Below are 14,267 nucleotides of genomic sequence, written 5' to 3' on the forward strand. Positions count from 1 at the left end.
AACATGCAGACAGGCACGTTGTCTTTCAGTTCCTCTGGGACTCAACTTCGTGGCAAAGGTAAGAATCACAGTTCCGTATCACCCACAGGAGAATTTTGGTTATTGCACGGAAGGGTCAGCTGGGACTGAGAGCTTTTATAAAGAAGTCAAAAAGCTTGTCTTACCTAGTGCTGTGTCTACACACATGATTTTGCTGGGAGGGCAGATATCAGAATTTCCTAAACAGAAGATGTGAAAACATTATGAATGAATGAGACATACGTGAGAGGTGGTCACTCGGAACATGTTCAATTTTTTATTCATTTGTACAGGATGCTAGGGTCACATCACAGAATAACCTTGAATTTATTTCTGCTGTAGCGCATCAATTCCGCGACAGATATGGGAAAAGTAAACTTGAGTATCAAAGACAGTGCTTTGGGAATACAGTTTTTTTTTGTCATCTGTATCAAGCAAAATGTTTTTAACATACACTATATGGCCAAAAATATGTGGACCCCAGGTTGTCTGACATCTAAATCTGAAATCAAGGGTATTAATATGAAATTGGTACACTCTTTGTTGCTAAAGTAGTCTGTACTTTTATGGGAAAGCATTCCTTTGGATAGTCGTTGGGGGTATTTGCTGCCATTCAGGCTGGGTAATGATGATGGGTGATCAGGCCCCTATCTGTGAGCCTGGGTGTCCTACCAGTTCACACATGATCTTGCTCCCAAACGTTTTGACCTTCACAATCACCTCACTTGTAGTTAACCAGAATAGCTCTAGCGGGGCAGAAATGTGGTGAACTGACTTGTTGGAAAGATGGTGTCTATGAAGTGGGAGGTTATTAACCTCTCCTATACAATCACTCATTCTGCTGCTGTTGTTTGACTGTGAGCTTAATTATACATACTAATATATGTCAGCAGTGTGTGTAGCTTAATGAGGCATGTTACCCCTATGTATAGTGATATTCACAGATTATTATTGACAGAGCTGGGAAGACTGATGATGGACTGCGATGAGTAACAGAGAGAGGTGAGAGAGAGACAAAGACAGGTGGGTGATGTGCAGGGACAGGGGGATAAGTGACGGATAAAGATGAGTGAGAGATAGGGTCCGGGCCCCTGAATGAGTGATGGCCAATGGAGTGAGACATTGGATGTGGGAGAGAGTGACAGCGATGATAAGTCAGTGACTTATCGAGGGGGGGGGGGGGACAGGCACCTGGCATGTGAACCATGCGACACTGACACTGCCGCTGCACCTCCTGCGTCTCGCAGCTCAGCCGGCATGCGCTGATGCTGTAGGTGTCATAGCCCGGGATCATCTGGTCCTGCGTGGAGCGACAGTTCCCCCAGGGCTGGGGCAGGTAGGTCAGCTGGGAGACACAGTGCAGATCAGGACCCATGCCTAGATGGGTAGGGGCCAGGTTGGGGAGGGAAGGGTAATGACAGGACCTACCCTCTGCTCCTGACATGACACGAAGGTCTGGAAGCCAGGGGAGACCCCAAATCCTAGCTGGTGGATGTACGGGGGCTCGTCCTGACTGTGGATCTGAACTCGGATGCCTGCTTCCAACGAGGTCTCATCTTCCAGATGAGAGAGACATGCAACGGGCTCCAAAACAGGTACAACATTTGCATTTCCCTAGATATCCAGTGATATCCCATGCGACTTGTGTGCAGAGGATTTGAATTCAATTGTGGAACTTACTTGTCTCTTTCCAAATGGGCAGATATTCATCCTGCTGAATATCCAGCATGATCTCCAACCCGTTCCCCATTCCTCCTTGCTTTGTTCTCTTAGATGCAGTCTTGTTCCCGTTAAACGTGTAGCACTTCCCATACCACGTGTAGACCTGGAATCGTTTAGCAAAATAAATGCTCTGTTCAATCAGGAGCACAAAATAAATCAACAGCGTTTCCCAATTTGGCCTTTGGGGACCTGTAGTTTTGGGAGCTGGGAGGGAGCATAAATGGGGACCGACGGTGGCTCCCTGAGTACCAGGCTGGGAAACACTGATCTACAGTATAAATTTCTAATTTGAAGCATTTCATTATGGTAACTTTTAAGGTTATGATACAGTCTGCAGAACAGGGGACTCAAAGAACAGGCCCAAAATGTTTTTTAATTATCGTTAAATCCAGCCTGCTGATCAATAATTCGGTTTCCACAGAGAATAAAAAACTAATCAGTATTTGACAAATTCTAACTCCGGTGTTTTGTAAGCGATCCGTATATCTTTTAAAAAAAGACTCAAGTGGTCTATTGACGTTTCTAGCCCCTGGGTTATTTTAGGTTGAGACCCCTAGAAAGAGCCTGAAAATGGCTGTTATGTCTGAGTCAGGGAGGTATAATATTGTAACAGTGTAACGGTGTAACAGTGCACGTGATCAGAAGCAGGGAGAAACAGATGGAAAAGATGAGTGCAGTTCAGGGGCGGAGGTGTGTAATAAAGCTGTCAACACTGTAAAGCAAAGTGAAGTCAGCTGTAGCTGGTTGAAATAGTGCAGACGAAGACTTATTACCAATCTTGAAATTTATCACCCTGGTTACCGCTACCTTCAGCGCTGAGTTCATTCTTCAGTGCTGTGTATCACATTCCCAAAGAACACCTTGTATAGATTTTCACGAAGCAAAAATATCCATCATGCCAAAGTCAATGGGGGAATATCTGCAGATTCACAAGCAGCCGAAGCAATGAAGGGTCTTTCGCTACATCTCATCTCAATCTGGGATTTCTGCAACGGTGAAACATAACCTGCACGGTTGCAGGTTCGAGGCATGCCGGGGGATCTTGATTGGACGTCATATAAGTACCTCCCCCTGACCCGTGAGGCACTTTTCTTGCCAGCGGTCAGACAGGTGTCACATTAAATGGCTTTAGCTCCTCCCTGTGTCGCTGGCCATGCTTAAAGAAAGCATGTGGCTGGCATTAAGCGTTTCAGAGCAGTTCCCAGTCTCAGGCGGGTTGTAAATGGCTCATTCTGGGATACAGAACACTGAATGACTAATCTGGAGTAAGAACTGAGGGAGAAACCATGTGAGAGGCTACACTTTATTATATATGTCTCAGAGTATCTGTTTAAATTGCTGGATCCCTTTATACATAGAAGTCCTCAGTGGAGATAAATGGCTACATTGTTAAACATCATTATACAGAACTGCATAAAATATGTATTTAATGTACATTCACATATTCATATTTTCGCAAAGCTTACATCTGTTACTGACCATATCAAATATTAATTACTGCTATCATTCCTGAGCCAGATATATTGGGAACCTTTTTAAAACGAGGGATATCAATCATTTTGGAGGTAAACCGATCCAAACTCTTCACATTCATTGTGTAACAGCCAGGAGCGATTAAACCAAGCACATATTTTTACTGATTATTCAGCGTGTTCTGAGATTCTGAGTTTCAGGAAAAAGTGCATAAGATATAGTTATTTTTTCATTTGTTCAAATTTAACCTAGTTTGAGAAATCCATTAGTTTTTACAGTATGATGTGTCCTGTTTGCTTATTTGATCACCCTAAAATGCTAAACTAATAATTTAATAACTTCATAATTAATTTCGTTTAACTTTATCATTATTAAACTCAATAGCTCCCCCAAGTTTAATCTGATGAAAAGTAAAAAGAATCTACAACAGACCAGAACCTCTATACAGTATTACTGTCTGTGACTCTCTATTAAGTTCAAATATACCACACACACACACACACGCACACATACATACATATAATATATATGTAATACACAAATGTACATACACACGCACACACTCATGAGCCAAAAACATTATGACCACCCCCATATGATGTGAATAACATTGCCTATCTTCTTAAAAACAGCGCATGTCACGGTCGGGCATATATTTGACAGTAAGCCAGCATTCCGGACTCATAGCTGACGTGTTGAATTCAAAAGAAAAGTGCAGGAGTAAAGACCTGAGCGACTTTGATAAGGGTCAGAGTATCTCTGAAGCTATGAGGCGTGTGGGGTGAGTATCTACTGGGTGCTCCGGGGAGAGAGAAACCACAGACCACTGTGTCGGGTGGCCAGTACTCATCAAAGCGAGATATGAACGAAGGTCATCGCGTCTGGTACAAAGCGGCAGAGAGGCTACTGTGGCTAAAATTGCAGATAATGTTAAGAATGTTGACGGGAGTGATGTGTCGTGCCACACAGTAGATAAATTAATGCATATTAAGAAGAGGATACATTCTAATGCAATATAACTGGAAACATTTCCCTGACAAAAGTAATGAGTAAAGGTACTGGCACATTCTCCACTGTCTGTCTCTCTTTTCTGATAACGTGAGGTCAATGAGGCACAAAATATTCACAAAATGCTCCTCGACAGCTGGCAGTGGGTTAGAGGATCAGATGACTTTGACGTGCTTCTCACTCTATTACACAGACGCTTGAACTGATTTCCACGAAAGACTGAGGCCTGAACACACTCAGAAACAATGGCCCTTTACACACGTTAATTCAATAATAATAATACGATCAGCTTTATTGAACAGCTTCCCAGCACATTTGCCGTTATTTAGCTACTCCTACTGAATTCCTGTGAACAGCTAAGACACTAAATACAACTTGAATTTAATTATCTGCAAACAAATAACTGCTTTGAAAACTTACTATAAAGTTACTATGAGTTTGCAATAAAATACTGACAAGAAAATTCTATGTGTGTATCATTTGTAATTCAGGTAAATATGACATTTTAAGGGGCGGCATGGTGGTGCAGTGGTTAGCACTGTTGCCTCATACCTCTGGGACCCGGGTTCGAGTCTCCGCCTGGGTTACATGTGTGTGGAGTTTGCATGTTCTCCCCATGTCATCGTGGGGTTTCCTCTGGGTACTCCGGTTTCCCCCCCACAGTCCAAAGACATGCTGAGGCTAGTTGAAGTCGCTAAATTGCTCATAGGTGTGCATGTGTGAGTGAATGGTGTGTGAGTGTGCCCTGCGATGGGCTGGCCCCCCATCCTGGGTTGTTCCCTGCCTCGTGCCCATTGCCTCTGGGATAGGCTCCGGACCCCCCGTGACCCAGTAGGATAAATGGTTTGGAAAATGGATGGATGGATGACATTTTAAGGCAGTTCATTTTTTTTATTCTGTTACCAGTGCATTGTAATGAACAGAAGACATTTTGATAACACTACTTATTTTATGTGCATTTGTACTGGTATTAAAACAAATTATAACGTATTTTAATCTTTATATGCTATATATATGTCATAGCAGTGCAAATGCACATAAAATAAGTACGCATTTGTGCTTTCACAATCGATTGTTGCACGTGTCGTTCTTAAAAGTGAATGCATACTGGCGTGCCAGTTATGTGCCCCCCTGACTATAAAGGTATCTATAGTGCATTATAGATATGCCTTCATAAAGCATTCATGATGAATAACACACATGGATATAATGTGTTATGCCTTTTGATAAATATTTATATCTGTGTTTATAATGTTTTATGAATTCATTATTATTTGTTATGAATGTGTTTATAAATAACTAAAAACATGGCCTTAAGTGTTACCGACATTTCATTAACATGTAAAACCGTACTGGTACTACGTATTAAATATATTTGGATAAAAAGGTTGTACCTTATTGCAGCTTAAACGGAACGACAAAAAAACAAAACCCCTTTTCTATGGTAAAAACCTGAAAAAGACTATCCAATTATTTGGCTGTTGGGAAAAAAAAGCAATGAAATTCTTTCAATTATAAAAGGTATATGTGATATTCCTCAGTGTGTCTGTTATTGCTTGGTATGTGATTGTTGTTGAGGGAACACTGTTACTCGAGCTTTGCAAGCTTCAAAACAACGAGGCAGTCATTGAAGTGGACTTGCAGGTCTTCAAAGTGAGCTCACTAAAAATAAAATCCCAAATGAATGTCAGGAGCTTGGAGAGCTGGAGCAGCCCATACTTAAACTGCCCTCCATCTAGACAATGCAGCAGACCTTCACGATCCCTCTGAAGTCGAGGACAAACAATCCACTGCGTAAACCTTCATTTGGGGACCACATGAGTACTGATGCTAAACTGAATCAAAGTAGACTGTAGCGCGTCAGGTGTGCGCTACAATTTAGCTCTGGCTGCAAGATTCTCTCTGCCCGTAGCCTTCAATTTGCTTCCAGCTATGGTGTAATTCAAAATACATATTTTGTTATATTCTGGCCTGAACCTTTTACCACTGACAAGAAGAAAACAAATCACTTCCTAGCCTTTGACCGAACCAGGTTTGCTAATCCGTAATATTTTATGATTGTTTGTAGTGCAGCTAGAAAGTATGAGTTAAAAAAAAAAAATGGTTTAAAAATCTTTTCTGCTTGCCACGTGGAAGAGATTTAGCAGTTATGCAGGCGAGAACAGTAATGTCAAAGATACAGCAGAGGCTGCAGTGCATGAAGCGGGCTTCTAAGATAGGAGCTATTAATTAGCTGTGTTTTAATCTCTTTAATCTTAACACGGTATAGCTCTGAAGGGAACTAGCACAGATTATGTCAAATACGGCTCCATTGTGGCGATAACGACCTTCTGCCTTGCAGTTCTGATGACGGGTCATGACCCTGAAAAGTACTGAACCCATGAAATACTTAGACGAAAGCAATAAAGCCCAAAATCAATCTCCCGAGTGAAACCTGGGCCCTTACTCTTGTCAGCGGGACACCCTGAGAGGGTCTGACCCCCAGCCAGTGGCACAGAGTGGCTTAGCCAAGATTGGTGTAGCTGGAGAGAGCCTCCTCCCAGATTTCTCATCTCTAGGGCCCTCTGTGACAAGGCTGTCTGATTGATGGACCCATTTTCCCTCGTAAGACCTCTCACCTGAAGTCAGCGAGGATAAAACTCTGGTTCTCGCCAGTTTCTGGAAGGTGTCAAAAATTAAAACTGAGAGTATGTTTGCACCATTATGGCAATAATATGCTTGAGGGTGCTATCCCCAGGCGCACTGCCAATGCAAAGTGGATCGTTTTCGATGCATTATATCTCTCTATCACGCTGAATCCAAGTTATTTCTTCTGTTTGTGTACAGTGAGGAAAATAGTTGCCTCACCGATCTCATGCTATTCACTCAGTTATAAACTCTGCAGCTAAGTAAATGTCGTCCATCATATAAATCAGAACAGATGAATGCCATATGTATTGATCTCATGCATCAGTGTCCAACAGATGGTGGGTGCGATTGAGATTAGTTCCTGTAAGTGAGATTAGTTCCTGTAAGTATGGTACCTGATTATTAATTAATTTATTTGTTAATAATGCATCAAACTGACACCAATGGGAATATTTAATGTTAACTTAACATTCAATGACTTTAGGTCGTGTATTTACAGGTGAGATCAGCAGGGGGGCGTCAGTGGGAACCAGAAAGGCCCCCCTAACGAGAGCTGCTGCATTAATGGCACAACGGATGCATTAACATGCGCCGGGGGTCCTCAGAGCTAAGCATCGTTTGGAAAGATGCCGGACCACAGTTCATTTGCATAAATCTTTCCCCTTCTGGCTCCCAACTTTAATTGGGCTTAATGTCTGGCCATTAAGAGTTATTTGGCAGTTCCCAGACTGCGTTGTCCTTCCCTCTTCTCCACTTTAAATACCTATGCCGGTAAGTGAAACTCCTTAAGCTTCCACTTTTAAGAGACGTCGCCCGGGTAACGCCAGGCAGCCCGTCGCTCGACGCCCCTTTAAAAAGACTTCAGTGTGGGTACCACCCCAGGGAACATCCATTTCCTCTTTATTGCCCGGCTTTATGTCACCGAAAGTGTTTTCATTTGTACACAGGGCAGAGAGAAATTCATTACTGATGGGGGAGTGTGGAGGGTTGGCCACACCAGCGGGATGCTGATTGGCAGCTCACATCCATTAGCAATGGCATGTGCGGGACTCGATAAGGCCCGAGACACATTGTGTAGCTGGCTAACGGCTTTATAAATCAGACGGACGGGCCGTCCATCGAGACGCATCCCGACGTTGGCAGCCACGCAATGGTTCAAGCCTAATGATCCGTGGCCAAATTTCACAGTCCATGGAGATGGGGAGGAATCAATAAAGCTCGATGAAAATTAGAACGTGAGTAAAGGAGAAAAAAAAAAAACACGAACGAAACAGACAAAAATTTCATGTCTGTTTAAATTTACATCTGTAATTATTTTATGCATCGGTCATGCAGAAAATGAGAAGATGTTTTTACGATGGTAGTCGCTAAATTAAAAATATACATTATTACAAATAAACATTTGACGTATTAGAACAGAAATGGTGGTAGTTCCCTTTAGAAATGAAACAAACTCTTTCTGAAACTCAGAAGCTCAGCAACTTCAACACAAACCATTGTGCATATTTTATTTATTATCTCCTTGATATGACCAGCCAGGACGCAATTTTCCTCAACTCCGCGGTCCTTCCTTCCAGGTTTCCATAACCTCATGTGTCTCTCTTCAGCCATCTGCGCAGATGCTCTCTAACTGTATTGTCCCAGCACAGTGATTATCTGTCTTTTCTCTCTGAAGTTTTCATTCTGCTTGTAAGTCTCGGTATTTATCTGCGTAACCTCACATATCCCTAGTGATCGTGTTTATGATCAGCTGTATTTATGCTGTATTTCTATGCATAACATCACCACCATCAGAAAAAAAATTCCCTGGTACAGTCATTGTGCTCGGAGATTAAGCATGACTCCGATTCTCCTTTTGGGTCTCCAAAAACACACAGCACCTTTATGTGTGGTGTGAATGCAGACCAAGAATTATAGGTCTTAAAATGGTTCTGTGTTGTTCACTGTGGCTTATGCATACAAGTGTCTCCCAGTAGGCCACGTATCACATGATTTTTATTGGGTGTCGCTTCTGAACTTTCGTAGGGGGCTTTGAATGAAACTTGAATTTGCAATGTAAATGACTTTATTCGTCTCCCGTAATTTTGGCTTTCTATGACCATGCAGTATGTGTTTGGGTTTTTACTTTGTAAGGGTACCATTTTAGCCAAAGCAACTTCCACTGTATACAGTTTAGAAGCTAGAAACCAAAGCGGCTGAGCACTTTGCTTAAGGGTATACCAGCAGGCCCCTCCTGGGGGCTGAGCCAGCAACCTCTTCTGATTGAAAATGTAAGCCCTTTAACCCCTGTACTATCTGCAAGTGCTTGTAATTCATTTCACCATCAGCCAAAGACTTCACCATGGTTACTAAAGTTCTGGACCCTACCCTGAGGCTTCTTGACTGGGTCGTAAAGTGGATAGTGGCACGTAAAAGCCCCCCCCCCTCCGAATGTGCGGCCGCTGAGCTGAAGCGGCTACATGCTATTTGTCCCCGGTAGCGGTCAAATCCTCAACACGACATCTCACCCACCGCATGCCTTACCACCCTATCCCAAAGGCTACAGATCTCAAGGGTAAGTGGGGGAGGGAGAGAGGGACCAGTCCCCAGAGGCCGGTGTTAAGTCCACATGCAAGCACGGGGAGCACAACAGACCTAAATAGCAATGTCCCGTAACACTTACACAAGACTCCATTTTCACTTGGAAAAAAAAACCACCTCACAAGACCTAAACTCCATCTTAACAGACATTAATGGATTTCACCATGGGGGCAGCATGTGGCTCAGCAGGTTAGGACTCTGTGCCTGTGATCAGAAGGTCACCAGCTCAAATCCCAGGACTGGCAGAGTGATGTCACTGTCAGGAGCTTTAGCAAGGCCCTTAACCGCCACCTACTCTGGGGCCCGGCTGACCCCACTTTCTGGATCGTATGCCACGTTGTGGAAAAAACGACTGTAATTTGAAACTATAAAAACCCATTATCACTGTTTACATACAAACGTAAAGTAATACACCCATTGTTTCTCAACTTTCAAATACATTTTGTGAACATTAAATGAACTGTGGCAAAGGATATCATTTCCTTTCTTACTTCCAGTCAAATTGGGCTGTTTACAAGTTATGTATCATGAACATTTCATCCTTTACATTTGGCAGTGTTTTCACTCCTTTTCAGAGGCACGCTGCTTATATGATATTTTTGTTTATATTATATGTTTTGTAACATCCTCCCAGACTGAGATTGAACTGTCTTTCTACTTCCTATCATTGTCTGACTTTATGGAGTTTCCAAGGCCGGACGAACCAAAGGAGGGAGGATTCACTCGTGCCACTGTTTGAATATTTTTAATCTCTTACAGCTATGCACGGATCTTGACTCCGCAAACGTGAAACGCCAGCGTCTTCCTTAAAGACTTTCCTTCTTCTGCTCACGTATTTAAATCTCATCAGCGATCGCGTTCACGCGCCTCATGCATAACTCAGTATTAAGTTTAATGTTGAATATATTTGTTTTATCTGACTCTCTTGGCAAACACTTCAAAGGGAATATTCATTAAAACAAGGTTTAAACATACAAAAGAATACTTTATATTTCTGTACGTCAACATGCAGATATCAATACAATCACACCAACCAAGGTGAACAAATTTTTAATGTTAAATATTAAATTCCACCCATTTGCTTATTTCCAAGTCTGCATGGATCTATCAGCTGTTTGGTTCGGTAAATAATTATAAGCAAATATGTCTTCAAATTAAGTAGGGTTACTTTATGCATAATCATTTTCTATTTGCATAAATTTATCAGTAGCCCAGAGTGAACCATGTAACACTTTTGTCATTCACCAGGTGGAGCAAGAAGCAAAGATATACACAGTTTTTACAACTATAACAAATAAAATGTACAGTAATAGTATGTCATATGAAATGTTAGCATGGTACCAAATTAGTGCTTATAAAGCTCATGTGTTATACATGATATACATGTATATACAGTACTGTGCAAAAGTCTTAGGCAGGCAAAAAAAAATGTTTAACTGTCATGTTGGTGTAAAACTATGCTGTTACGCCTGGCAAAGTGTGTCAGCTTAGCCATTTCAAAACCTCTGCTAAAATAACCCTGTTATTTCCAGCAACCATACAACACACTTGTGTGTTTTGTGACCTGACCACTAGCCCATCTCTTATATCTATTCAATATCTCGTTCAGTTTTTTAACTAACTAAGGTAATTAATTAAGCACGCTGGTGGTGAAATTTAATAAATACATAGAATGGTTCAGGTATCACTGAGGAGAAGTTTGGGAACTGAAGTGGTGTTCATCTAGCTATCCAAGAAAATATCAGTAACTTTTTGGAGAACTGAAGACATTTTTACTAGTTTTTAAGGTGTTACTCATAATTTTCATATATTCTTATGTTAAATTACATTTTTCGTTCTAAGGAAATGCGTACTTAATACCCAAATAAATTGCGTTAAACATTTTTTTTGAGTGTCTAAAATTTTGCACAGTACTGTGCATAGTTATATAGCTTAGCCTTGTTGTTCACAGATCGCGAACACACATACATCAGTGTCCTGTCAATACATCCCTGACTAGGGCCACCATCGCAGATGTTGCACATGTGCACTAGCTAACTGCCAGACACTGATTCTGACGGGAGCAACCCAGGATATGCATGGCATTCCCAGGCATCGTTTATGTGGTCACCAGCCCCACACAGCAGAATCCAGTCAAGCCTCACAGTGTAATCTGCATGGCCATTACAAATATATATATATATTTTCATCAGGAGGGTGTTCTGAATGTTGCCATGATGACTTCACAGGCAGATGGAGAATTCCCCTGTGCAGTAAGTCTTCTTCCTCCATCTTTGTGCAAATGTTAGATATGGAGTGAAGCTGAGGTATAACCAGCTGCAGATTTTGCTCACATGCTCGCATTTCAGTCATCCCACGACCCCCCGGGGAATGCTGGGAATCGAGCATCCTTTAAAACCCGGAACCTGCCTGGGGTGATGTTTGCACACTCACTGGGGAATGAGGTGAATGTGAGGCGGATCAGGGATGGTGCATGGTGATACAAAGAGTTCCTTGATCCAGATTAGAGGTCTCCCTGAAGAACTTGAGTAGCTCTTTGATAACATACATTATGAAGAGGCAGTGATTTGTATAAAAAATATCTATGAATCAGACATTATGCTATTTGTATATAATATTTAAAATTATCACAATACAGGGTGAGTTAGTGGCTGAATGGATACCACTATTACTCCCAGGGTTCGGGGTTATTGTACAGCATGATTTTGCAAATATGTGACCTGAGATTGTCTGGTGGGCTGCCTCTGCACTACCTGCAAGCGGCTCCAGGAGACACTGACCAGGATGAGTGGAAAGTTAAAAGTTACCCAAAGATAAACATGACGGATTTTTTAAATGGTCTTTATAAAAAATGTAAACAAATTATCATCACACACCTGTTCACGTGGCAGTCATAGGAACCGAATAATTTATTTCACGTATTTCAAACGTTACATCTCTGCCATATTAATATCGGTATAGTAAGACAACCCAGAACCAGTGGTTGTTTTATATAAAGCGTTACTTCCTGTTTAATTAAGGTGACTATTAGATACATAGCAGCTCAGGTTCTTGCATGAATATCTTGCGTTTCCCTCCTCAGAAACGATCAGCAATAACATTTATGATCCTTTTCCATCAAAGCACCTGATTATCTCTCATTTACAATCTGAAATTAATTTCCTGCAAGTTAACCTTTTAGTCTGTGTAACTCCGATGATATTAAAGAGGCCAAAAATGATTCTCTGTGAATTAAAAAAGTATTCTGGAGGTTTCCAATTTATTTAGATTAATAAATATCAAGGCAAATCAAATTTAGACACTAGTCACTCACCTTGCCCTCATGCCGATGTTGTTCTTTTTTTTTTTTTAGATACTTGTTTTTTTTGATTGAGAAAATATCACTTTGAAATGAACTCAAGGCAGCAGTTCAAGCCCTGTATTAAATTTTTTCAAAATGAAAGGGAAAATATAATCATATCCTGTTGTTGTATTAATATAGGATGTAGCCCTTCTGGCCAAAGTCTATCCAATTATTTCCTGTTGCAGTTGGTGTCAAAAGCAGTCTGATAACAGATCGTGCTTTCTCCTTGAAGAAGGTATCTTCTTCATCTGACCTCTAACTCCATCTACTAAAGTCACAACCTTTAACTGAATTTAAAAAGTCCTGGACACAAGTTCTGCAATATAAAATAAAGAATTTAATACAAATAATGCATTATTTTTTAAAGAATTTGTGTTAATCAGCATTTGCCTTTTTATGTGGAAGACTATTAATTGGGTGCAAACATTTATGGGCAAATAGTGAAAAATTTGAGTCATTACGGCAGATAAACCGAATAGTTTTTAAGTATGCATTTTTTCCTTGCACTGGCAAATGCATACATTACTGTTAAATATTTAATTCTGTACAGAACATACAAGTCCCTCAGATGAAAGGCAAGTATTAAGTAAAGAGCATTTACATAATATCGTACATGGCAATCTGTCTGGGGTTCCACACTTAAAGAGTGCTTTCAGAGGGCTCTTTTAAGGATGCACAGATGTCTGTGGATGGAAAGAATTGTAACAGCAACTGACAGGTCATATAATCTTAACAGATAATGTTTAACCTCCTGTTAAACATCCATTTTTACATACTCTTCTTTTTGTGCAGGAGCACTAAGTATACGTTCATAGAGCTTGCAGTTATACATTATAATCAATAAATAATGCATTTTTTTTTTTTAGAAAAACAATTTTCAATGTTTCCTATTAAAAAGTAACGTTTTCTCCACACTATGAAGTTAATGTTTCTCTACACTGAATACAAACACTAGGAATGTTTTTGTGTGTTTGTATTGGTTCATGGTGTGGAGATGGGGGGGGGGGGGGGGGGGGGGGCTTGAGATGTTAGACAGAGCTGCCTCTGAAGATTTACAAAGGAAGCAGACACACATGCAGACGCACTAAAGCCCTCAGACCCCAGTGGTGCCTCATTGGCCCAATTCCCCTGAGGGCTCTTCCAGACCTGAAACTGATGGCTGACAGTTTGCAAGTGTCAACGGGGTCCTTGTCAGAGCAATGGCTGATGATTTCGCAAGAAGCCGTGTCCTCCTCCTATAGCTCTCACACTCCGATTCTCTTCCCATAACCCTGCCTGATGGGCCACTTTTGAAACCAGCGGTGCCGAACATCCTGGTAGAGAAAATTGTGAGATCATTCATCTAAAAATGTGCTCATATCCCTGGCCTTGTAAGTTGAGGTATGAAGCTGAATTGTAATAATTATGGATTTCGATTCGTGTAAGAATCGTACTTTCCTTTGCTGCACTCAAAGCTTGAACACAAGAATTTTTGTAGCCACATTAGCATTCGATT

General features: G+C 41.2%; 1 protein-coding gene across 1 annotated transcript in view; it reads right to left on the reverse strand.

Moving 5' to 3' along the window:
• Positions 1-14,267, reverse strand: part of asic4a (acid-sensing (proton-gated) ion channel family member 4a) — a 71,107-nt gene that overhangs the window by 5,279 nt on the left and 51,561 nt on the right. The window contains exons 2-5 of the mRNA XM_049012744.1: positions 1,699-1,843; positions 1,447-1,574; positions 1,210-1,363; positions 165-218 (exon numbers count right to left, since the gene is read on the reverse strand). Coding sequence (XP_048868701.1) covers positions 165-218; positions 1,210-1,363; positions 1,447-1,574; positions 1,699-1,843 — 481 coding nt within the window. The remainder of the gene's footprint in view (positions 1-164; positions 219-1,209; positions 1,364-1,446; positions 1,575-1,698; positions 1,844-14,267) is intronic.

The sequence above is a fragment of the Brienomyrus brachyistius genome, chromosome 1 (assembly GCF_023856365.1).
Source record: "Brienomyrus brachyistius isolate T26 chromosome 1, BBRACH_0.4, whole genome shotgun sequence".
Lineage (NCBI taxonomy): Eukaryota > Metazoa > Chordata > Actinopteri > Osteoglossiformes > Mormyridae > Brienomyrus > Brienomyrus brachyistius.